The sequence below is a fragment of the Syngnathoides biaculeatus genome, chromosome 13 (genome assembly GCF_019802595.1).
Source record: "Syngnathoides biaculeatus isolate LvHL_M chromosome 13, ASM1980259v1, whole genome shotgun sequence".
NCBI classification, from domain to species: Eukaryota; Metazoa; Chordata; class Actinopteri; order Syngnathiformes; family Syngnathidae; genus Syngnathoides; species Syngnathoides biaculeatus.
Genome location: NC_084652.1, coordinates 23,459,432 through 23,483,877, shown reverse-complemented (window position 1 = coordinate 23,483,877; position 24,446 = coordinate 23,459,432). Strand labels below are relative to the sequence as shown.

At 45.0% G+C, this 24,446-nt stretch overlaps 1 protein-coding gene across 1 annotated transcript in view; it reads right to left on the bottom strand.

The window, feature by feature from the left end:
• LOC133510384 (astrotactin-1-like) overlaps positions 1-24,446 on the bottom strand; it is a 442,032-nt gene that overhangs the window by 331,814 nt on the left and 85,772 nt on the right. The window contains exon 10 of the mRNA XM_061838217.1: positions 22,048-22,185. Within this exon, the coding sequence (XP_061694201.1) occupies positions 22,048-22,185 (138 nt within the window). The remainder of the gene's footprint in view (positions 1-22,047; positions 22,186-24,446) is intronic.

Here is a 24,446-nt window from a genome sequence, read left to right as displayed (position 1 = left end):
CTCATCGGCAGAGAACACAATAATGAACACAGGAACGGTAAAGACTACGAGAACATCTATCAGCATAAATGAAGCTCTGACGGTCAAAGCAGGACTTAAGCTCCAAATCTGTGTTTGTGGTTTGGCAAAGGTTATCTCCACTCAGGGCCTGAAGATTCCCCAGGGCAGGAAACAGTGCGTAAAGAAGGGACAGCGGGTAAGTCGCATTGACGGCTACTTTTTAAGAAGCAGGTCGAAGTCAGTCGGCAGATGTTCAGCAGCAGGACACACACCACAGTCTGCAGGACATCAACGCCCGTGTCCCATTGGAGGAGATGGGGGGAGGAACAAGGCACAGGAGCACAACCTGGACCCAAGCCACTACTACTACCAACTGCATCGAGGAAGATCCAGGGGCGTAGGCCATTAATCAAATGGCCAAAGGCCGGAAACAAGGCTGTGTGGAAGAAGGTAAACTTGGATCTCTGCAGCATTTTGGAAGGGATCAGAGGCACTAGTACAAAGAAGGTGGAAAGGATGGGTGACCTGATTTATACATATGGAGCGGAACAATTTAGAGTGATGGAAGGCAAACAGACTGCCCCAGCGATCCTCCAAAAGTCCAGAAGGCAGGAAGAGATAGATCACCTGATCAAGGAGAGGAGGCAGCTGAAGAAGTTGTGGAGGAAGGCCACAGAAGAGGAGATGGAGGGCATAAACCTGCTGCAAGAAGAAATCCATTATATGCTGGCAGCATTGAGGTGAATTGAAAACCTTTGAAAAAAACGTAGGAGGAGAGAGCATGCAAGATCACGCTTCTATAAAGATCCCTTCAGATTTGCAAAGAGTCTCTTTGCAAAAGAGAAAAGCGGAAGTCACTCTGTGACAAAAGCCATCCTGGAAGAACATCTGAAAAATTCCTGCACAGATGACCGCTGTCATGAAGAATTTATGTTCCCACTGGATATGCCACCAATCGATCCATCAGAGCATCTGCATGGAGTTCCATACAGGCTCCAAAAAAACATACAGATGTCCTGTGATTCCTCTGGAGGCTGATAAGGGTCGTATGGGAGAAGGGTGATACCAACTGCCTGGCGTAGAGCTGGAGGAATTCTTATCCCAAAGGACAAGGACTCTTCAGAGATTGGGCAGTTTTGACAGATCAGCCTCCTAAATGTCGAAGGGAACATTTTTTTCAGTGTGCTCAAAGGCTAGCAGAATACCTGCAATGTAACAACCTGATTGACACGTCAATCCAGAAACCAGGAATACCTGGCTTCTCCGGATGCAAAGAACACACTAGCATCCTCTGGCATCAGATCCAAGTCGGCAAAAAAGAGGGAAGAGATCTTCATGTGGTGTTCCTGGACATAGCAAACACCTTTGGCTCAGTCCCTCATAATCTTCTGTGGACAGCGCTTGACTATTTAAAAGTCCCAGCAGCACTTACAACCTCGGTTTGAGCCTACTTCAAGGATATCCAGCTCTGTGTTACAACGGCAGGGTACACCACTGCATGGCAGCACCTGGAAGTGGAAATCATGGCTAGATGTATCACCTCCCCGCTGCTATTCAACCTGGCCGTGGAGGTCATCCTCTGAGCCTCTCGCCAGGTGATTGGATGCCAGCGAATAAGACTAAGAATAAGGTATGATAAGTAACGAATAAGGACGAATACGGTGAGGCTGCCTCCAGTCAGAGCCTGCATGGATGACCTCACCACAGTTACCACAACTAAGGCCTGCACTGCACGGTTGTTAAAAAAGCTCCAGGAAAACATCGAGCTGGCTCACATGAAGATCATGACAAGTAAATCCAGAAGCATCTCCATCATCAAGGGAAAACTGTCAAACCACCACTTTCACATTGGTGAGGAAGCAATTCCAAGTGTTTCCAAGAAGCCTTTGAAGAGCTTAGGCCGGTGGTACGATGCCTCTCTTAGGGACAAAGAGCAAGTAGAGCAGCTCAGAAAGGAGGTGGCTTGTGGCCTGGAAAGAATTGACAGAACCCTGCTTCCCGGGAAGTTGAAGCTCTGGTGCTTGCGGTACGGGTTACTTCCTTGACTCATTTGCCCACTCATCCTCTATGAGATCCCACTCTCAAAGGTAGAAAAGCTAGAGAGACTGATCAGTTCATTTGTAAGGAAGTGGCTTGACCTTCCCAGGTGCCTCAGCAGCATTGGGCTCTACGGTAAAGGGATGCTACATCTGCCCATTTCCAGCCTGGCAGAGGAGTACAAGTGCGCCAAAGTAAGACTGGAAATGATGCTACTTGATTCCAGTGATCTGCTGGTAGCCCAGACTGCCTCTATCCTGGCCAATGGGAGGAAGTAGACACCGGTGGCTGCAACTGAACAGGCAAAGGCAGCACTCAGTCACAAGGACATCGTTGGCTGAGTGCAGGAGGGAAGGAGTGGCTCGGGGCCAGTAGAACAGTACGGAGCAAGGCCAATACTGTTGAGTGGCGCAAGCTGGTGGTCCTGGAGGTACGTCGAGAAGAGGAAGTGCAAAGGTGTGCCCAAGCTGTGTCACAGGCCAAGCAAGGGCATGGGTTGGCCTGGGAAGGAGTGGAGGCAAGGAAGTTCACTTAGAAAGCGCTTTGGAAGATGGAGGCATTCAGGGCAAGCTTTACCATCAGAGCTGTAGATGATGTCTTGCCTTCTCCCATAAGCCTAAAACAGTGGTATTGCAAAGATCCCAAGTGCCTGTTATGCCCAAGTCCCAAAACACTGAAGCACATCCTGGTTGGTTGGAAGACCAGCCTTACTCAAGGCCATTACACCTGGCGGTGCAACCAAGTGCTGAAGTAGCTCGCTGGTGTTCTGGAGAACCAGCGGATGAGAGTGAACGCCCTCCCACCCTTGTCAACCAACTGGCAACCAAGGCTGTTTGTTCGGGAGGGGGAGAGTCAAACCGGCCACACCAACAAGGTAACAGACACCAGACAGCTAGGCAGTGCACGAGACTGGAAATTGGTGGCAGACCTGGACAAGAAGCTGTGCTTTCCAGTTGAGATTACAACTACCACCCTACGACCAAATCTAGTGCTTTGGTCTGCCTCTCTCAAGGTCGTCTACATCATCTTGCGCACAGTGCCCTCGGAGGGGGCAGTCAAGGAGGCGTATGAGCGGAAGTGGCTGAGGTATGCAGGACTTGCGGCCGAAGTGAAACAGCAAGGCTGGAGAGCAGAGGTATGCCTGGAGGATGTTGGCTGCAGAGGGTTTATAGCCTGCTCAACATCCAGGCTACTCAGACAGATGGATGTCCGAGGGAAGGCCAATCGGCAGGCAGTCAGAGATCTCTCCAAGGCGGTGGAAAAGGCTAGCCAGTGGTGATAAAGAGGAAAGACCCCAATTGAGGCTTCAGGAGAATTGATGGGACCTCGGGAGTGAACCTGGGACGCTGGGATTCACTGCTGACCCCTCTTGAGACTGTCGTGGGCCTATCGGCGAAACACTTGATGACGGAAGGAAGCCCACTTGATAATCCAGAAGGTGTCATCACTTATTTGAACATCCCACAGAGCCTCATCGGAGCTGAACTATACATAAATAGAGGGATATTAACATCTAGTCCTACATAATACATTTCCATCAAAACTAACTGCCTCAAACTCTGCCAATCTGAAACCCCCTTGAACTACAACACCTATCAAACAGTTTCCTTTTCCCTAGCAAACTCTACAAAGCTCTCATTGTCCATGTTTTGAGTATTTATAAAATTCTGATGGTACACTTGGGGCACAAACTCATAAGCTTCCAGTCGGGTCTTTTTGACAAAATGATAATCAGAACTTTGTTCGACAGAAAGGGCCTAATATGCATCCTGAGCTTTTTCCCTTTAAGACTATTTGCATTAGCATAGTCCATGACTCTTTCGGCCACTTGAGGTCTTCAGCAACATTCTTAAAGTAGAGGCAGTACTTATCAAGTTCTTTCTCATTAAAAAAAGGGACCATTATGGCATACCATAAAAAATCAAAAGATGACAAACTAATTGAATCAGAAGACCTTACAAGTTTGTCAAGTTCAATCTCTGCTTTCCTTCTTCTCTCTTTTTCAATCTGAAGTTGTAATTCCAGTTTTTATAATTCCAAAACGTATGTGGGTTCCTCGACCAAGGCAAAAAAACATCAGGAACAAAAATTTTCTCATAAATGTAGTGATTCTGAACAATTTTCAAAATGTCAAATTTTGTCATAGAAGGTTTGGCATCAAGTCGGAAATGGCTAGCAAGTTGCAAAAGATCAGACTTGCGCAAATCACAGACTGATTCAGGGGTAGGGCACCTAATAAAGTGCTGAAGTTTAAACTAAATTATTTGGCTTCATAGTTTAAGTTGCTTAAATGCAAAAAAAATTAAGAAACGCTTTTAAAGAGATGTCTCAAATGTCAGATGAATTTGATCCCGGACAAGCCCCCACTTTGTTACATGTGAATTTAGACTAAAATCCTCTTTGTTCAAACCAGCAAAAGGTGACAAGGCAGTTGTATTGCGTTTAAGACAATATGATCACACTCACAACAATAAACACAAACACGATAAAACTAACACAAAATACAAGTTCAAAGACCGAATAGTCGAGCCAAATAGCGAATAGTCACCAACGTCGAACGAATGTTCCAAAACGGGCAAATGTTCTTTCCAGAGAATATTCCAAGTGAACAAATGCTGCAGAAATGTCCAAAGACAAAAGGCAGAAGGTGTCCGTGTAATTTGTCCCAAGCAGCGTTGTGGTGTGAAAAATCCTCGTTGATGGTCTTTTTCGTCCTTAAAAAGGCACTCCTCGAAACATTGCAGAATTCCGCATCGCAAATATTCTACATCATAATGACTTAAAAGTATGAAAGGAAATCGCATCACAAAGGACCTGCATCATAACAACTGAAAAGGATGAAAATAAAATAAAGAGAATATAGAATAAAAATACACATACACACACAGATGATACTACACACAGTAAATAAAGTGGATTCAATTGAATTGGTTACACAATGTGTGATCAAGTGTGTCGCTTTGGAAGCACTAAAGAAAAACTGCAGCCCCTGCTATTTTTTAATTTTCCCATCCCTGACATAGGGGGAAGTATGTTTCATGAACTTTTTACTCAGACATTCAGTGATAACTTGATCAAACTCGACAGATAAATATTAACGCTCATGAGCCGTGTCTGGTTGTTGGTGCAATCAGGTTTTTTTTTGTCCTTACATATTTATTGTATTCTTTATGTTCTTCAACAATGTTTGTGTAGTCAATGAATAAATCATCCAACAGAATGACTAAAGTAATTAAAATTTAAAGGTGTGTAATCCTTGTGATGATGACAAAAATGACAACTCTTTACTCACACAACTATCTCAGCAATTTCTGTAAATATACGCACTCACACACACAAACACACATCCATATATAATATATACATACATGGGCTTCCTATGATAAGTAGAACCCCTGCTATACCATAGTATAATAATATATGGCCTTTTACATAGTGCTGGAAATAAACCATATACTGCATTGTCTAAAGCTACACTCTATTGGTTTTCTTCTGAGTTTTCCTCTCACAATCATGCCTAGGGGTAATCTAGACTGTCCAATTTATTTTGCATGTTTTTGGAATGTGGGAGGAAACCGGCGTGCCTGGAGTAAACCCACACAGGCATGGGGAGAACATGCAAACACCACACAGGTGGGGCCGGGATTCGAACCCCGGTCCTCAGAACTGTGAGGGAAATGCTCTACAGTTATTCCACTGTGCCCCCACTTGAAATGTAAATGTTGTTCTTTATATGTTTAGTTCCTAATGTTGGTATTTGCAAATAAAAATCTGACTGCGGGTTTTGTTTTAAACATGGAGTTTCTGGTCATATGATCCTATTATCTTGAAGAAATTTGGTGATTTACAAAGTGTATGAGTTGATATTAGTCAATAAGGTTTCTACTATAAATAGTCCAGTTGACCTCATGTGAGTCATTGCTGACAAATTAAAGTCATACAGCCTATAAAACTAACTGTATTAGAGATGTACAGGTGTGAAACTGTACTATACTGACCTTTAAAAAAAATGTACTATGCACTATCCACAGCAAGTGGACCACGAAATGGCAAGGGACTACTGCATACTGTATATGGTGTGTGACATTTCACTCCAAATATCATTCACTATATGCTACCAAACGTGCAGGAAATCGAAGCTGGAATTTCCTATTGAAATGTACTGAAAGGGAGACATGATGCACAAAAGAACTATTCACCTTCGAATAAAAATATATATTATAAAATTCTACTACGTAACAAACACATTTGATTAAAAGTCGCGAAATTATTTTATGACAACAATTGGTTTGTAATTAAAATATTCTGTGGTACAGCTGTCTGATGATGAAAGAAGCCCATAAAATAAGCACACTATAAAAGCTCAGAAGTACATACAAATAAAGCAGTTTATGAACCAATTAATTTGTTACTTATTTTATTTTTATCATCAAAGGTTTTAATGTTATGTTACTCCCAATTAACATGGTTCAGAGAGAGACATGGAGTACTTCCAATATGAGAAAAATTATTGCTTGGTATTTTCACTTATTTATTATATGTTAAATATAATCAAAGAATTTTATAGAATGCCTATGTCATTCGACAGAAATGTCATTATTTATATTTCTAGTCTTAAAGTACAGCTTTATTGGAGTGAAGATATAATTTTAAACACCTTAACCTGTCTTTAAAATGTGAGAATTCATTCATTCATTCATTCATTCATTCATCTTCTCTTCAGTTTATCCTCACTAGGGTCACGCTGGAGACTATCATAGCTATCGTTGGGTGAAAGGCGGAGTACACGCAGAACTGGTTGCCATCCAATCGCAGGGCATGTATAAATAAACAACCATTCAGACAAGAATTCACACCTATAGGTACCGTTCATTTACAATCTTCCTTTAACGCATGTTTTGGGATGTGGGAAGAAACCGGGGTGTCTGGAGAAAACCTACTCAGGCACAGGGAAAACATGCAAACTCCACACAGGTGGCACTTTTTGAACCAAGGTCCGCGGAAATGTGACCCAGTTGTACTAATCAGTCAGTCACCGTGTCACATAAAATGTGAGAATACCTGACCAATATCCACATTTTGTTCTAAATTACTGTGAATTTATCTTGCTTCAAGTGCCTGAGACTGTTGCATATGTTAACAGAAAATAACCTCGGTTGAAGTGCAAACTCAATTCCAATAAAGTTGGGATGTTGTGTTAAACAAATAAAAACAGAATGTAATGATTTTCAAATCATGTTCAACCTATATTTAATTGAATTCACTATGAGTATAAGATATTTAATGTTCAAACTTATTCACATTTTGTTTTTAGCAAATAATCATGAACCTTAAAATTTTATGGCTGCAACATGTTGTCAAAAAGCTGGAACACGTGGCAAAAAATTTGTTGCGGAATCGTCATCAAACATCCATTTCGATCATCCCACAGGTGAACAGGCTAATTGGGAACAGATGGATGCAATGATTGGCTATAAAAAGAGCTTCCCAGAATTGCTCATTCACCAGCAAAGTTCGAGCAAGGTTCACCTCTTTATGAACAAGTGCGTGGGAAACTAGTGGAACAGTTTAAAGACAATATTCCTCAATGTACAGTTTAAAAGAATTTGGGGATTTCATCATCTACAGTCCATAATATCCTCAAAAGATCGAGAAAATTTGGAGAAATCACTCCATGTAAGCAGGAAGGGCAAAAACCAACAGTGAATGCCTGTGATCTTCAATCCCTCAGGCGGAACTGCATCAAAAACAGACATCAACGTGTCACCACATGGGCTCAGGAACACTTCAGAAAACCAATGTCTGTAGGTCTGTAGTGTGGTGCTACAATCGTATACCTTAAAACTCTACTATCAAAGGAAAAGCCATTTCTCAACAACTCCCAGAAATGCCGCCACGTCATGCAAACTCCACACATGCGGGTCCGGGATTGAACTCGGGGCCTCAGAACTGTGAGGCCAACGCTTTACCAGCTGATCCACTGTTCCGCCAGGCTAGAGTTTTAATTTATTTAGTTAATATCAGTGGTGTAGGTACAAATCTGTTTTTTTTTGTATCATCTTTCTTATGTTTCTGATGTGATCTTCATTGAGATCCATTTAGAATTTAGCGAGCTCTTCAAACCATGACACAAAAGGGAAAAATAGTCAGTGGGTCCAAAGTTCAACGCTCATTAAGATAAAACTAAGTGGGGGTGGTCATTTGAGCAGAGCTAATGTTACCTGGCATAATTTTCACAGGGCAAATAACAATCTGCAAATTAAGGCAGGATTTGACATGGCTATGCACGGTAAGTTGTTTACAAAGCATGTCCCAGCATTCTCTTAAAAGTCAATTCTCATTGCTAATTATACTATCTCACATCTTCTACTTGTGCTTGAACTCATCCTGCTCAAACATACTTTATCCAATAACGAAATGCTTTTGAAAGAGCAATAATCGTGTTAAATCTAAGTGTCATTCAGTATGCTGTGGGTCAAAATAACGCAGATCCCTTCACATTTTATATGTACACCTGTTCCACCAAACTTGATAAGTAAAACAGGGTGTTAACACCATGTAAATGCCAACCTCCCACCTGGCCCCAAAAAGTATGTCAAAACAACTAAGAGAAATATAAACAGTTACACTGTGTGCAGAATTATTAGGCCTCAGCCATATTTTTTCAGATGACTTCTCATAATCATCATCCATCCATCCATCCATCCATCCATCCTTCCATCCATTTTCTTAGCCGCTTATCCTCACAAGGGTCTCATTGAGTACTGGAACCTATCCCAGCTGTCAACGGGCAGGATGCAGGCACACCTCGGGGCAATTTTGAGTATCTAATTAAAGTTGCATGTTTTTGGGATGTGGAAGGAAACCAAAGTGCCCGGAGGACAACCATGCAGGCACGGGAGAACATGCAAACTCCTCACAGATAGGGCTGGGATTGAACCCGGGTCCTCAGAACTGTGAGGCTAACACTTTCCAGCTGCTCCACTGTGCCGCATTAAACTAAAACGTTTAAGAAAATAAAAGTGAGGTTTAGTCTTTCATGGACAATATCAATATGTGGACAATTAATTGGCAACTATTGGTGTGCAGAATTAATATGCAACAAAATGAAAAAATGTGGCTGCACAGTGGATCAGCTGGTTAAGCATTGGCCTCACAGTTCTGAGTACCTGGGTTCAATCCCGGCCCCAGCTGTGTGGAGTTTGCATGTTCTCCCCGTGCTTGCGTGGGTTTTCTCCGGACACTCCAGTTTCCTCCCACATCCCAAAAACATGCAACTTTAATTGGACACTCTAAATTGCCCATAGGTCTGATTATGAGTGCGAATGGTTGTCCGTCTGTATGTGCCCTGTGATCTCTGGTAACCAGTTCAGGGTCTACCCCGCCTCCTGCCTGTTGACAGCCGGGATAGGCTTCAGCACTCCCCACGACCCTCGTGAGGATAAGCGGCAAAAGAAAATGGATTGATCAAAAATGTGATTTCCCACCTCACCTTTTTTTTTAAGTGAAAATCATGAAAAAATCTCAACATTCCAACAGAAATTCCAGAAAACAGGAAATTTCGCCACATTTATTTCTTTTCGATAATTGTTTTCTATAACTGACAATGAGTCTTCACATCTCTTCTTGTGGAATTGTTTAGATTGAGTAAAAATGGAAAGTTATCCATTATGAAAAGCCTTATTGAGGTCAGGCCATTGTGTTTCAACTGGATTCAAATCACGATTTTGACTTGGCGACTCGAAAACCTTCATTTTCATTTTATGTCATTCAGAAGTTAGATTAATGGTGTGTGTTTTGATTGTTAACTAGCTCCAGAAGGCCAAGGGCACTTCAGCTTGATGTCACACAATGATGGCTGAACATTCTTCTTAAGGTTTTTCAGTTAAAGAGCAAAATTCCTGGTTCTATGAAACACCCCACGTTGTCTAATTCCTGAAGGAGTCAAGTAGCCTAAAACCATTACACCACCACCAACATGTTGGTTGTGTGTGGGATGCTCTTTTTTATAAATGCTATGCTACATTTACGCCAGATGTAACGGGACACACTGCGCCCAAAAAAGTTTACATTTTTTTTTCAGCTTGTCATTCGAAACAATAGTTTCCAAAAAGTCTTGGGCATTATTCAGCTGTTTTTTAGCCAAATGCAACTAGCGTTTATGTACAAGGTCAGCAGTGGTTTCTGCCACAATTGACCCACAATGAATTCATGACTTAACAAGGGGGGTAATTACTTTTTCATGCAGGGCTAGGTATTCTATTTTTCCTTTATAAATAAAATAACCATTTGAAAATGCCATTGTAAGTTTATTGGGTTATATTTGTCTATTTATTGCACATTTGTTCTATGATCTTAAGTATTAAGGTGGCAAAAATGCAAAAATATAAGAAATGTAGAAGGGTGGGACAATACTTTTTCACGGCACTGTCAATACAGTCCCCTCCTTGAGCCGTCACCTTATCATGGTCAAGGGGTTTGTGTGTCCCAATGATCCTAGGAGCTAAGTTGTTTGGGGCTTCATGCCCCTGGTAGGGTCACAAAAAGATCCGAGGTGAGGGACCAGACAAAGTACGACTCCAAAACCCCTATGAGGAAAACAAAAATTGGATCTTGGTTGCCCTTGCCCAGACACGGGTCACTGGGCCCCCCCTCTGGAGCCAGGCCTGGAGGTGGGACTCGGAGGCGAGTGCCTGGTGGCTGGGCCTGGACCCTTGGGGCTCGAATAGGCACATAGGTCCCCCTTCCCATGGGCTCACCAACTGTGAGACAGACCAAAGGGGTCAGGTGCGATGTGAGCTGGGCGGATCCCCAGCTACAAAAACTAGTTCTAGGGACATGGACGTCACCTCTTTGGCAGGGAAGGAGCCTGAGTTGGTGTGTGAGGTTGAGAAGTTCCGACTAGATATAGTCGGACTCGCTTCTACGCACCGCTTGGGCTCTCACCACTCCTCTTGAGAGTGGTTGAACTCTTTTCCACTCTGAAGTTGCCCATAATGAGAGACAACGAGAACGTGTGGGTATACTTATTTCCCCCCAGCTCGGGGCCTGTACGTTGGGGTTTTCACTGGTGGATGAGAGAGTGGTCTCCCTCCGCCTTCAGGTAGGGGACTGGGTCCTCCTTGTTGTTTGTGCTTATGCACCAAACAGCAGTTCAGAGTACCCACCCTTTTTGGAGTCCTCAGAGGGATTTTTCTGCTGTGGGACTCCAATGCCCACATGGGCAATGACAGTGAGACCTGGAAGGCCATGATTGGGAAGAACGCCCCCCCTCCTGATCAGAACTCGAGTGGTGTTCTGTTACTGGACTTCTGTGCTTGTCATGGATTACCCATAACACACATCATGTTCAGGCATAAGGGTGTCCACATGTCCACCTGGCACCAGGACACTCGGGTGAAGAGAGGGGTGGAGCTGTCTACTGATCACCACCGAGTGATGAGTTAGCTCCGATGGTGGCGGAAGATGCCGGTCCGATGTGGCAGGCCCAAACGTATTGTGAGGGTCTGCTGGGAACAGCTGGCAGATTCCCATGTCAGAAGAAATTTAAACTCCCACCTCTGAAAGAACTTCACTCACGTCCCGGAGGGGGCGGGGGACATTGAGTCCAAGTCGATGATGTTCCGTGCCTCCATTGCTGAGGTGGCCAACCGGAGCTGTGGCCACACATTGGTGGACACCAACAGTGAGGGATGCTGTCAAGCTGAAGAAGGAGTCCTATCAGTCATTTTTGGCCTGTGGAACTCCCAAGGCAGGTGGTAGGTATCACCTGGCCAATTAAAATGCAACTTCGGTGGTCACTGAGGCAAAAACCTGGGCTTCGAGGAGAATCTGGTCCACTGTCCGGCGTCTCGGGAGGGCAAAGCAGTGCACTGTAAATACTGTGTATAGTAGGGATAGGGCACTGCTGACCACAACTCGGGATGTTGTGACTCGGTGGGCAGAATACTTCAAAGACCTCCTCAATTCCACAACAAGCCTTCCCATGAGGAAGCTGAGTCTAGGTTCTTTGAGGCCGGCTCTTTTGTCTCTGGGGTTGAGGTCACCGAGATTGTTCCGCCCCAAGTGTTTAATATGTTAAGAAGATCGATTTTATTAGAAAAGATCTGTTTGTGTTATTAATTTTGAGAGTGCATTGCTGAGCTTTTATTTTGAAACTGTAGAATACAGGAAGTAGGAAGCGGTGAGCAGAGCGAAAAACAAAAAAAAAGCATGTCAACAGTTGAAAGATGTAGCACGTTGAAATCAGCTTATTCCTGTGCATGAATCCATCAGAAAGCAATGGCTGTGAGTAATTTATGTTCTTTACATGTTTCAGAAGTATTGTTAGTAACTTTAACAGTATCTTCGTGCATATTTGTGAGCTGCACTGATTTAGTAACTTTACATGTTGTGTTCATTCTCATGAGATAGCTAGCAGCAGTATGTGTATCTGCTACTCACTTCACTAGAATGCTGTTGCTGTTTGTGCTTAGACTTACTGAATGTGAATGTTTAATTCATATACTAATGGAAGATGTTTATACTCCATACTGATTTGACACTGAAGTCGATTTAGTATGTTTTGTATTTCTTTTTCTAGTTTCACTCCATTTTCATTGTGTTGTGGTGTTTACATAATTCACCCGCGGGACCTCGAGTTGGGGTGCGGGGTTCCGCACGGACTGTTTTTGTTGTTGCGCTTCCGGAGGAAAGGTTAACAGAATTCCCGCCGTTATGCGAGTAGTGTTTTGATGTCGAACAATAAAGCAAGTTCTGTTCCTGTGTCTGACACTCCGCCTCCGACTCCTTTTCTCCGGCGCTACACTGGTGACCCCGACGTCAGTCCCGGCGTTTTCGAGACTGAAACGAACATGGCAACCGCCATCCTCAAATTGCCGGAGTTTTGGGAGACGTCCGCGGCAGCGTGGTTCGCACAGACTGAGGCTCAGTTCGCCCTCCGCGGGATCTCAGATGATTCCACGCGTTACTACCACGTTGTCTCAGCACTCGGGAGCTCAACGGCGGCCAGAGCAGTGAACTTCATCACCTCTCCCCCGGCCCGAGATAAGTATGCTGGGATTAAGGCTCACCTTCTCAAGGTTTTTGAGCTTTCACGGCCGGAGCGTGCCCGACGTCTGTTGGTTATTAATGGACTGGGGGACAGCAAACCTTCCGAACTCATGGAAATTATGCTAAACCAGCTGGACACGGAAGAGCCCAATTTCATTTTCATGGAACTGTTTCTCAGGCACATGCCACCGCATGTTCAGACGGCACTCGCTAACAGTACTGTCACTGAGCCCCGGGCCCTGGCCGAGGAGGCCGACCGTTTCTTCCTGGCAACCCAGTGCTTCTCCCCTGAGACGCTGGCCGTGACGCGCAGTTACTCACCTTCGGGCGCGGGGGTGGCATCCAGCACGGGCCCCTTCGGCACCGACGGCCGTGCTGGCACAGGCTTGTGCTACTTCCATGCCCGTTTCGGTGCGAAAGCGAAGAGGTGCCGCGCCCCTTGCAACTACGACGCGTCGGGAAACGCCAAAGCCCACGCTTCGCAGCGGCCGTGAGCGTGGGCGCGAAGAGCCGGCTGCTGTTCGTCAAGGACACCCTTTCTGGGAGCGAATTCCTTTGCGACACTGGTGCCCAGAGGAGTGTCCTGACTGCCACTGCGGAGGACGCCGCTGGCGGGACTCATGGGCCACCCCTACTGTCCGCTAATGGCTCCCCTATCCGCTCTTATGGCATGAGGACTGTGGACTTGTGTTTCGGGAGTCAGCGCTTCACATGGGACTTTGTCACTGCGGATGTCTCATTCCCTCTCCTCGGCGCTGATTTTTTTGTGTGCCCACGGGCTGCTGGTGGATGTTAAGAGGGGCCGTCTGATGGATGCACTGACTTTTTCCACGGTCGCCTGCGTCCGCAATGAGGCGACTTATGGTGGTCTCTCCAGTTCGCTATCGGACGGCACCAAGTACCAACTCCTCCTTGGTGAGTTCCCTGCCTTGACACGGCCCACTTTCTCCTCTGCCACGACTAAACATGGGGTCGAGCACCACATTGAGACCAAGGGCCCCCCGATCCACGCGAGGGCCCGACGGCTTGATCCCGAGAAGCTAGCAGTCGCTAAGTCCGAGTTTGCCAACATGGAGCGTCTGGGCATCGTCCGCCACTCGGATAGCCCGTGGGCCTCGCCACTACACATCGTCCCTAAACCGAGTGGTGGGTGGCGACCGTGTGGTGACTACCACCGCCTTAACGACGCCACTACGCCCGACCGCTACCCTGTTCCACACATTCAGGACTTCTCAGCCCACCTGGCAGGCAAAATCTTGTTCTCCAAGGTCGACCTGGTGCGCGGGTATCACCAGGTTCCCGTGCACCCCTCAGACGTTCCCAAGACAGCTGTAATCACTCCGTTTGGACTGTTCGAGTTTCTGAGGATGCCATTTGGTCTTAAAAACGCGGCACAATCTTTCCAGCGTTTAATGGATTCTGTGCTCAGGGACTTGCCATTTGTGTTCGTCTATTTGGATGACATCCTCGTCGCCAGCTCCTCGGAGGATGAACATCTGATGCACCTCCGCGACCTCTTCGCAAGACTTGAGCAGCATGGCCTGATCATCAACCCGGTGAAGTGTGTTTTCGGGGTGCCCTCTATCCAGTTCCTCGGGCACCTCATAGACAAGAACGGCGCCGCCCCCCTTCCGGCAAAGGTGGAGGCCGTCTCCGCTTTTCCCCGACCTCGCTCGGCTCGGGGCCTCCGGGAGTTCCTGGGGATGGTGACTTTCTACCACCGGTTCATCCGCCGGGCGGCCCACATCATGCGCCCGCTCTATGAGGCTCTTAAAGACAAGGCCCCCAACCGGGACGTTGAATGGACGGCCGAGAGGATGGAAGCCTTCGAGGCTACGAAGGCCGCACTGAGTCGTGCCGCTATGCTGGCCCACCCGACCCACGGGGCCCCTGTCGCTCTCACTACCGATGCATCGGACTACGCTGTTGGAGCCGTATTCGAACAGTGGGTCGGCGGCGCCTGGCAACCGCTTGCCTTTTTCAGCCGTCAGCTGGTCCCCAGGGAGCGCAGGGAGCACATTCGATAGAGAGCTCCTCGGCCTCTGGCTGGCGATCCACCACTTCCGCTCCCTATTGGAAGGCCGTGAGTTCACGGCATATGTGGACCATAAACCCCTCACTTTCGCCATGTCCAAGGTGGCCGAGCCGTGGTCCACCCGCCAGCAACGCCAACTGTCGTTCATCTCTGAGTACACTACGGACATCCAACACATCGCCGGCAAATCCAATGTGGTCGCGGACTGCCTCTCCAGGGCGATCGTCGGCACTGTGCATCTGGGTCTCGACTACTCCCGCATGAGCGCAGACCAGGCCTCGGACCACGGGGTGCAGGCCCTCAAGACTTCTGACACGGGTTTGCGCCTGGAGGAAGTCGCGGTTGGTGACTCGGGCGTCAGGTTGCTGTGCGACCTCTCAGCTGACCAGCCTCGGCCGCTGGTCCCTGCAAACTGGCGAAGAGCTGTTTTCGAGGCGGGCCACAACCTCTCCCACCCCGGAAGGAAACCGTCCGTGAGGCTGGTGGCCCAGAAGTTCGTGTGGCGCGGTCTCAAGAAAGATGTGCAGGCCTGGGTCGACTCGTGCGTGGCCTGTCAGCGGGCTAAGGTGCATCGCCACACAAAAGCCCCCTTGGAGCCCTTCACTGTCCCCGAGAGGAGGTTTGACCACGTCAACGTCGACTTGGTAGGTCCACTTCCTCCCTCGCACGGATTCACCTAGTTGCTCACCATGGTGGACAGGATGACCCGCTGGCCCGAAGCCGTTCCCCTCTCCTCGACAACGTCGTCAGACGTGGCCTGGGCGTTCATCGGCACGTGGGTTGCACGCTTCGGGACACCGTGCGACCTTTCTTCAGATCGTGGCCCTCAGTTTACCTCTGAACTCTGGAACGCAGTCGCTGAGAGTTTGGGGGTCAAGCTGCACCGCACTACCGCCTATCACCCCCAGGCGAACGGTCTTTGCGAGCGGTTCCACCGCTCCATGAAAGCAGCCCTGCGTGCCGGCTTGACGGACGGCAACTGGTTGGATAAGCTCCCGTGGGTCATGCTCGGCCTCAGGTGCGCCCCCAAGGAGGACCTGTTGTCCTCATCCGCCGAACTCGTCTACGGCCAGCCACTGTGGGTCCCCGGCGAATTCATCCCGGACGCCACAGCGCCCTGGTCCGCAGCCAGGCAACGGTCCTCCCTGCTGGAGGCCGCAAAAGGGTTCGCGCCGGTTCCCACGTCGCAACATGGCACCCCAGCTGCCCGGCTGCCCCGTCACCTGCGCTCTGCGGATTTTGTGTTTGTTCGTCATGACGCCCACCGTGGACCTCTCCGCCCCCCATACGACGGGCCGTTCAGGGTCCTGGAGCACGGGGATAAGAGCCTGCTCGTGGACATTGGCGGCAGACCCGAGACTGTTTCCGTGGACAGGGTCAAACCCGTGTACCTGGACATTGCCCAGCCTTTGGGGTTGGCCCTCCCCCCGCGCCGGGGTCGTCCCCCTTTGCCCTGTGCCCCTGCGCCCGCCGGGGTACCCTTGACCCCGCCTGAGCCCTTGTCCCGTGACTCAATGGACAGTGCGGCCCCGCCCCCCTCGGCCCCTACAGTGCACACCCGCCGGGGTCGGGTCATCATCCCTCCACGGCACAAGGATTTTGACTATGGGTGAATTCTGGGGGGGCTTGTGTGGTGTTTACATAATTCACCCGCGGGACCTCGAGTTGGGGTGCGGGGTTCCGCACGGACTGTTTTTGTTGTTGCGCTTCCGGAGGAAAGGTTAACAGAGTTCCCGCCGTTATGCGAGTAGTGTTTTGATGTCGAACAATAAAGCAAGTTCTGTTCCTGTGTCCGACACTCCGCCTCCGACTCCTTTTCTCCGTCGCTACAGTGTCACCCGACTTGACCTGTTAAGAAGTCATTAAAGGAGCAAGCACGCTCATTTCCTGGCTCTTGAAAAGGAGTTTGGCTGGCTGTTTATTCATGTTAGCACTTTGGAAGTAAAACACATGAAGAGAACAGTACAGAGATGGTTAAAAAGCTCCTTGGTGGCAGGTGCCCTGGGGGTAGATGAGATTCGCCCAGAGTTCCTAAAGGCTCCGGATGTTGTGGGACTGTCATGGTTGACACGCCTCTGCAACATAGTCTGGACATCAGGGACAGTGTCTCTGGATTGGCAGACTAGGGTGGTGGTTTTGAGGTTGGGGTTAGGGTTAGGTTATGATGTATGTTAGCTCCCTCTATGTAGAAGAAGTTGAACTATGAGACCGAGAGATTTCGCAGTAAGCGTCCACTCCATACCAAGAATTCCCCTGCTCGTAACGTATGCACATTCATCACAAGGAGCCTTTTCAGCACGGGGGAGCGCTCAGACCGTCACACCGGCAAAAAGTCGGACTCGTTTTCGGTGAGAGTTGGACTCTGCCAAGGCTGCCCTTTGTCACTGATTTTTTTTCACAACTTTTATGGACAGAATCTCTAGGTGCAACCGAGGTGTAGAGTGTGTCCAGTTTGGTGATCTTAGCATTGCATCTCTGCTTTTTGCACATGTTGTTGTTCTGTTGGCTTCATCAAGCCGTGATCTCTCACTCTCAATGGAGTGGTTCGCAGCTGAGTGTGAAGTAGCTGGGATAAGAATCAGCACCTCCAAGTCTGAGCCCAAGGTCCTCAGCCGGAAAAGGGTAGTGTGCCCTCTCTTTGGTCAGAGATGAGATAATGCCCCAAGTGGAGAATTTCAAGTATCTTGGGGTCTTGTTCACCAGTGAGGGAAGAATGGAGTGGGAGATCGACAGATGGATCGGTGCAGCGTCTGTGGGTCATGAATGAAAGAAAAAGATCCCGTATACAAGCGGCCGAAATGAGTTTCCTCTGCAAGGTGTCCAGGCTCTCCCTTAGAGATAGGGTGAGAAGCTCGGTCGTCCGGGAGGGGCTTATTGTCGAGGCGCTGCTTCTCCGCATTGAGAGGAGCGAGATGAGGTGGCTGCGGCATCTGATTCGGATGCCTCCCGGACACCTTCGTGGTGAGGTTTTCCGGGCACGTCCCACCTAAAAGAGACCCCGGGGATGACCCAGGACACGCTGGAGAGACTATGTCTCTCAGCTGGCTTGGGAACGCCCCGGGATCCCTCCGAAAGAGCTGGAAGAAGTGGCTGGGAAAAGGGAAGTCTGGGTATCCCTGCTGAAGTTACTTACCTCGCAAACTGACCCAGAAAATTGGGAGAAAATGGATGGATGGATGGATGGATGTACAGTTTGTATTAGTGCGCAGACTTTGACGTTTAGCGCCATTCATTAATATCCATGAATGATTAATGAATCAGATTTGATAATTGCCTCCTTGGACTATTCAAAAATAAGCAGATACATAATTTCATTGTCCTAGGAATGAAAAATTCAATGTTCAAACTTAACTAAATATTGTTCACTTGTGACTATGTGCTCTTTTCCAGCCATGCTGTGTGAACAAGTTGTTCTCAGCCATGCTGTTTTTGGAAAAATATAAGTTGAGTGCAGCTGGACAAAGATAATTGTTTTGTTTTCCTGCTCTGTCTCTGTCACTGCGATATAACGAAGTTGTTTATTTGCCTGGGGTTCAGTGATAACTCATAACATTTGGAACTTTTACTCTCTTTGCAAAGACTTGTTTTTTCCTTGTAATAAAAATCTACAAAGACACTATTGGTTTCTCACTTATTCTGTCTGGGGGAAAAAAAACACCTAAACAAATGGTTTGTGGTGTATAAATGGTAATTATTTCGAAAAAGCAATGTGCAGGTGTGCTTCTGCTTTTCACTGTGAGATGACAATACCGAACCTCTATCGACTGACTTTAAAAAGTTTTGTATGGCACAATGAGTGCATTTGCATCTAATTTTGTAGGGAAGAGAGAAATACAATATGTAACTAACAACAGAATGGTGATAATGACCGTCCCTGTGTTTAATATTTTTATCTGAAATAAAACAATAGTACGTGCTTGCTTAGTATTACGAAGTAAAGGGTCTCGTTTGTCTGCGCTTCATTCCTCGAATGGAGACTCGTGTTCTAGCAAAAATGCACCAAAATTGTCTTTGGAGCAGGAGACTCCATCAAACAATGCAGGATTTTTATCCCTCGCCCTATCTACAAAACAAAGGGCTTGGCCCACCCCCGGGGGATACGCTAAAGTGTTGCGCACTCAGTCATAATGGCGGCGCTCATTAACACCACATAGACATGAAGGTAAACAACTGTGGAATATTTTGAGTTTTTTTTTTTTTTTTGTATAAATGCAGCGTGGCAACATTTGCAGCTCTCATCAGAATAAAGTAAATATGATGTGTTGAGGTGGCACAGTGGAATAGCTTTAGAGGGCTCACAGTTACGAGGACTGGGGTTCAAATACCGGCCCCACCTGTGTGGACTTTGCATGTTCTCCCCGTGCCTGTGTGGGTTTTCTCCGGGCACTCCGGTTTCCTCCCGCATCCCCAGAACACGCATTAATTGGACACTTAAATTGCCCCTAAGTGTGATTGTGAGTGCAACTGTTATTCATCCCCATGTGCACTGCAATTGGCTGGCGACCAGTTCAGGGTGTACCCTGCTTCCTGCTCTCTGTGAGGATAAGCGGCTCAGAAAAGGGATAGCCTTTTTTTATTAGAATGCAACAAGTCTGCTCTTTGTAACTTATGCCTGGAAAATATCTAACCTCGGCTATCTCTCTGATGAGCTAATTTCTATTCCTATCCAATGTAGTCATTTCCAGAGAGACCCTCAACATCTTCATTTTCACTAATTCCAACTCTGCTTTCTGTTATCTCTTCGATACCACAGTGTCTTAGTCAAATATCATGGCACAAGTAATTAATTTATTTTAAGAAAAGAATTAATCCTGGCACAGAGCATGGACAATGGTAATCCATCCTCCAGGGGTGTCAAACTAACCTAACCCTAGTTCAGGGGCTTCACAAAGTACAGGCTAATTTGATGTCAAAGACACAAGACAATTAACGTTTTACTACACTTGATATAGTAACAAATAACAGTGTTTTCTTTTTGTCCGTTTTAGAACAGTTCTGCTACAGGTCTCTTGTTTAGGTTCCGAATACAAGAAAGAAATGCTAATGGAATACAAACGCAATATTGCTCTGAGATCGATTGACTCAAGTCTAACAATGGAGTGCAGAGTCCGAAGCAAACATGGTGAAGGAGCATTTAGCTATTATGCTGCAAAAAAAAAATAAATGAATCAGTTGAAAACAGAGGTGACGTAAACCCAAGTGTGAGTGAGTGTTTTCAAATAAAAATCAAAAACCCTTTGTTTTTCCTCATGCGTTTTAGAGTACTTCCACTTGTCATTGATATTTCTTGTACTAAAAGATGTTTTGATTGTACTTTTTAAAACGTTTTTCTTTTGGTATTTGAATGCTTTTAATCATGTAAAACACATTGAGTTACCTGGTGTATGTAATGCGCGATATGAAAACATTTGCTTTGCTTTGTTTTGATGCCAAACAAACCAAGTATATTGGGAACATATTTAGATTTTATGACTGTAAAAAAATCATTTTACAAAACAGCCTCGAGTTTTTGTTATGCTTCACTTTTGTCACCTAGCATGTCCATAATAACTGTAATATTATGTGAGTGTAGTCACTGTACATTCAGCCACAAAACCTAGTTATACTCATTTGGAGCTGAAAAATGTAGCAATACACTGTTAAGTTAAATATATTTCTGAAGGAATTATTACCACTCCATTTTTTAAGAATAAGAGAGAATAAAGAGAATAGAGAGAATAAGAATTCTCAATATTATCCTGATTTCGCACCCACTGTCTGTTTTATTTTTTTTAACTTTAAAATGTATCTTCTAACCAAAATTATACCCTATAGCAGAATTGATTTGTCCTATGGACCGTATGTTTGAAAACTCTGTTCTCTACTATTTGTCTTTACTCTCAAACTAACACTTAGCAGCCTTAGCAGTGAGGATTAACATACTGTAGTAGAAAGGTTTGAAGGCAGAAAAAGAAAATCTGTCCAGCCTCTAGTATAGGATGGATGCCATAATTGTATGTATGATAAACTGCAATGCCCCATGTTTGCATGTATATACTGTATTTTTATTCTGTGCTAAATATCACAGAAAGTAAAAGTTGCCTAACAAATAGCAGTCACTGTGATTTAACGGGCACGCATGCACCCGCACACCATCGCACTCTCAAATCTGCACAGTCAAGCACGAAAAATCACGCGTGTGAAATTTATGAGTGAGTAGAAATAAGTAGATATTGAAAGACGTCTCATTTAGTATATTCTTGACCTATGTTCCTTCTAAGCTGCGCCACTGCGCAATTGTCGCACACTCTCAGCGCACATGAAAACCGATCCAGCGCAGTGAACCACAGCCTGTCATCTTTGTTTTTTCTTTTTTTTTTTTTTTTAACAAGGAAGCACACGGTCTCTAAGGACTAAAGGTTACCTGACACCGCCCCCTCCACGGTTAAAGGGGTACACTCATAATTACAAACAGAACACACACACTCAACTTTATATATGCGGGCATGACTGGTGGACCACACCCATAAATTTATATCTGCAGGCATGACTGACGACACCCATACATTCTTCAAATGTAGGTGACAGAAATAGAGTGACAGTCACAATTTGACCCTCTTCATCATTCTCACTGGACAGTGTAATTTTATTTACAGCATTTAAAATGCTGCAAATAAAAATCCAAAATGTAGATTGAATAGAAACTCTTAATTGTGTGATAATCAAATAATTAATCATATATTTTTGGGGAATCGTTAAAAGACGAAGCAAACATTTTGTGAGGATTACCAATTTCATTCATGTTACCTATTCATTACATTTCGTTTTATTCATTTATTACCTGTTGTTTTTTTTTTTGTTTTTGTTTTCTGTTTTGTATTTTGCTCCAAAGCACTTGCATGGATTTGTTCACAGTCCAAGGTCCATCGAGTAGAAGTGCTCACCTCACGTCTACAGCATCCTCCATAACTGTCATATCAGTCTTGCATTTAGCAGAGGGGTTGATGGCGAGTTCTGCAGGTGGGATGACAAAGCTTTTACTCAAAGGCAGCCACATCCCTTCTCCCAAGGTGTATGTGAATCTGCAAAAAAAAAAAAAAATGCATGGCAAATAGTCTTAATTTCTTTCAAACGTAAGATGAATATAAATGATCTAAATGGAGACAAGAAAATACTGCTAACACCAATTTGTTTTATGTGTTAAAAACTTGTAGAATATGAATTCACTAGTGTGGATTGTGAATTTGGAACATTTTGATCAAAGCAGCATTAAGAAAGGTAAAAATGTGGTGTATCTGGCTGTAAATAAGGTTGCCATGGTGAGGAGTTACAAATTACTCCCATGATCCTTTCTATGTAATCTCAGATTGATCCACAGTGTGATTGTGCATAATATGTTCATCCTAAAGAAGTTTTAATCTTGGTAAAGCTCAAAATTATTCAGATTTAAGAATGTGTCCCATTAAGGATCAACCCTGAAGGTAATGTCAGTGCCATCTTTTCAATACAAAACTGAATTCATAAGCTCTTATGGAAATACTAACATAGAGTTGACATCTAAAACTGATCTAGGATTTTGAATAAAGCATACATTGTAATGGTGGTACAACATAAGACTGAATTTTAGCTCTTCGGAATATGTTTTGAAGATAAACAATAAAGACAATAGAAACCAAAACCAAATTATATCAGACCAATGTTGCTCAATATGTTAAGAACTGAAGTATCAAACCAGGAGCAATTGAACAATTAGTGACATCCAACCAATTACTCCCTTTGTTTCAATGTAGAGTAAATTACAGGTGCCTTCTTACTCCTTAATTCACTATTAAGAACATTTTCAAGCAAGAACATACCCCAGCTCTAATTAAGTTGAGATGTGTATGTATAAAATGTAAATAAAAACAATATAATATTGTGAAAGTCCTTTTTAACATTCTATTCAATTCAATACCCTACAACAACAATGTTCAACATTAAAGTTATTTATGCAACTATTCTGTCATTTTGAAGTTGATACCTGTAACACGTTACAAAAAATCTGGAACAAGGGCAAAAAAAAAGGGGGGGAACATTGAGGAATGCTCATCAAACACATTTCAATTAACTTCACAGGTGAACAGCAACATGATAGTTGGTCACATGTGAGGGTCACGATTGGGTGTAAAAGGAGCAACTCTGAAAGGCTCAGTTGTTACCAAGCAAGCATGGAACGAAGTTTTCCATTTTCTGAACTACTGTGTGATCCATGTCCCAGAGTTGAAGAAATTTTCTCAGTTAAATTGAAAGGAATTTTGGGATTTCATCGCTGATTATAAAAAAAAATCAAGAGAATAAGAAGAAATTGCTGCGCAAAAGTGGCAAAAAACAAAATTAAATGATTGTGACCTTCCATCCCTCAGGTGGCACTACGGGGAAAAAAAACAACTAACATCGTGCAAAGGATATTGTGACGTGGGCTCAGGAGCACTTTAGAAATCATTGTTTGCGTAACATATTTTATCGCTACGCCAACAAATGCTAAAAAACAACTTTGTTTTAGCCTAGTGCAATAAAAGTTAAAACTCTGCAATGCAAAGCGAATGCAATACTATAAATCAACAACACCCAGAAATGTTGCCGACTTCTCCATGCAGAGATAGACTTATGAAAAGTGGAAAAGTGTCCTGTATACTCTCAGAAATCCTCATTTCGAATTGTGTTTGGAAATCATGGGCGTCATGTCCTCAGGGCTAAAGAAAAAAAAAAAAGGACCATCAGGATTGTTATTGTTATGTTGTTATTGTTAGTCACAAACCAGTGGGTGTGATGGTATTGGGGTGTGTCCATGTTCTTGCCATAGATAACTTGCACATCTGTGAAGGCACCATGAATGCTGAAAGGTACTGTACATCCAATATGCTGCCATCCAAAAATATATTTTTTATTTTTTATTTCAGCAAGACAATGCCAAGACACATTCTGCCCTTTACAAAAGTGTGGCTGATATTTACAGTGTGTGAATACTGTGCCGGCAGTCCAGAACTGTCTCTCATTGAAAATGTGTATTATATGACAATGGATGGCCCAGAGTGTTGAACAAGTCAATTTTTACAACAAGGAAGAATGAGAAAGCATTCCACTTCCAAAGCAACTCCAGTGCTCAGTTCTCAAATGTTTATTGTGAAAAGGAAATGTGATAATTGTAAAAAAAGGTCTGTCCCTGCTTTTTTTTGTATTGTGGCATGGGGGGTTGGGAGACATGTTTCATGCATCAAAGTATAAAATGAGATAATATATACAAAAAAAAAGAAAAAGTTTCTCAGTTTGAACATTAATTACTGTAGCTCATATTTGTAGTGTA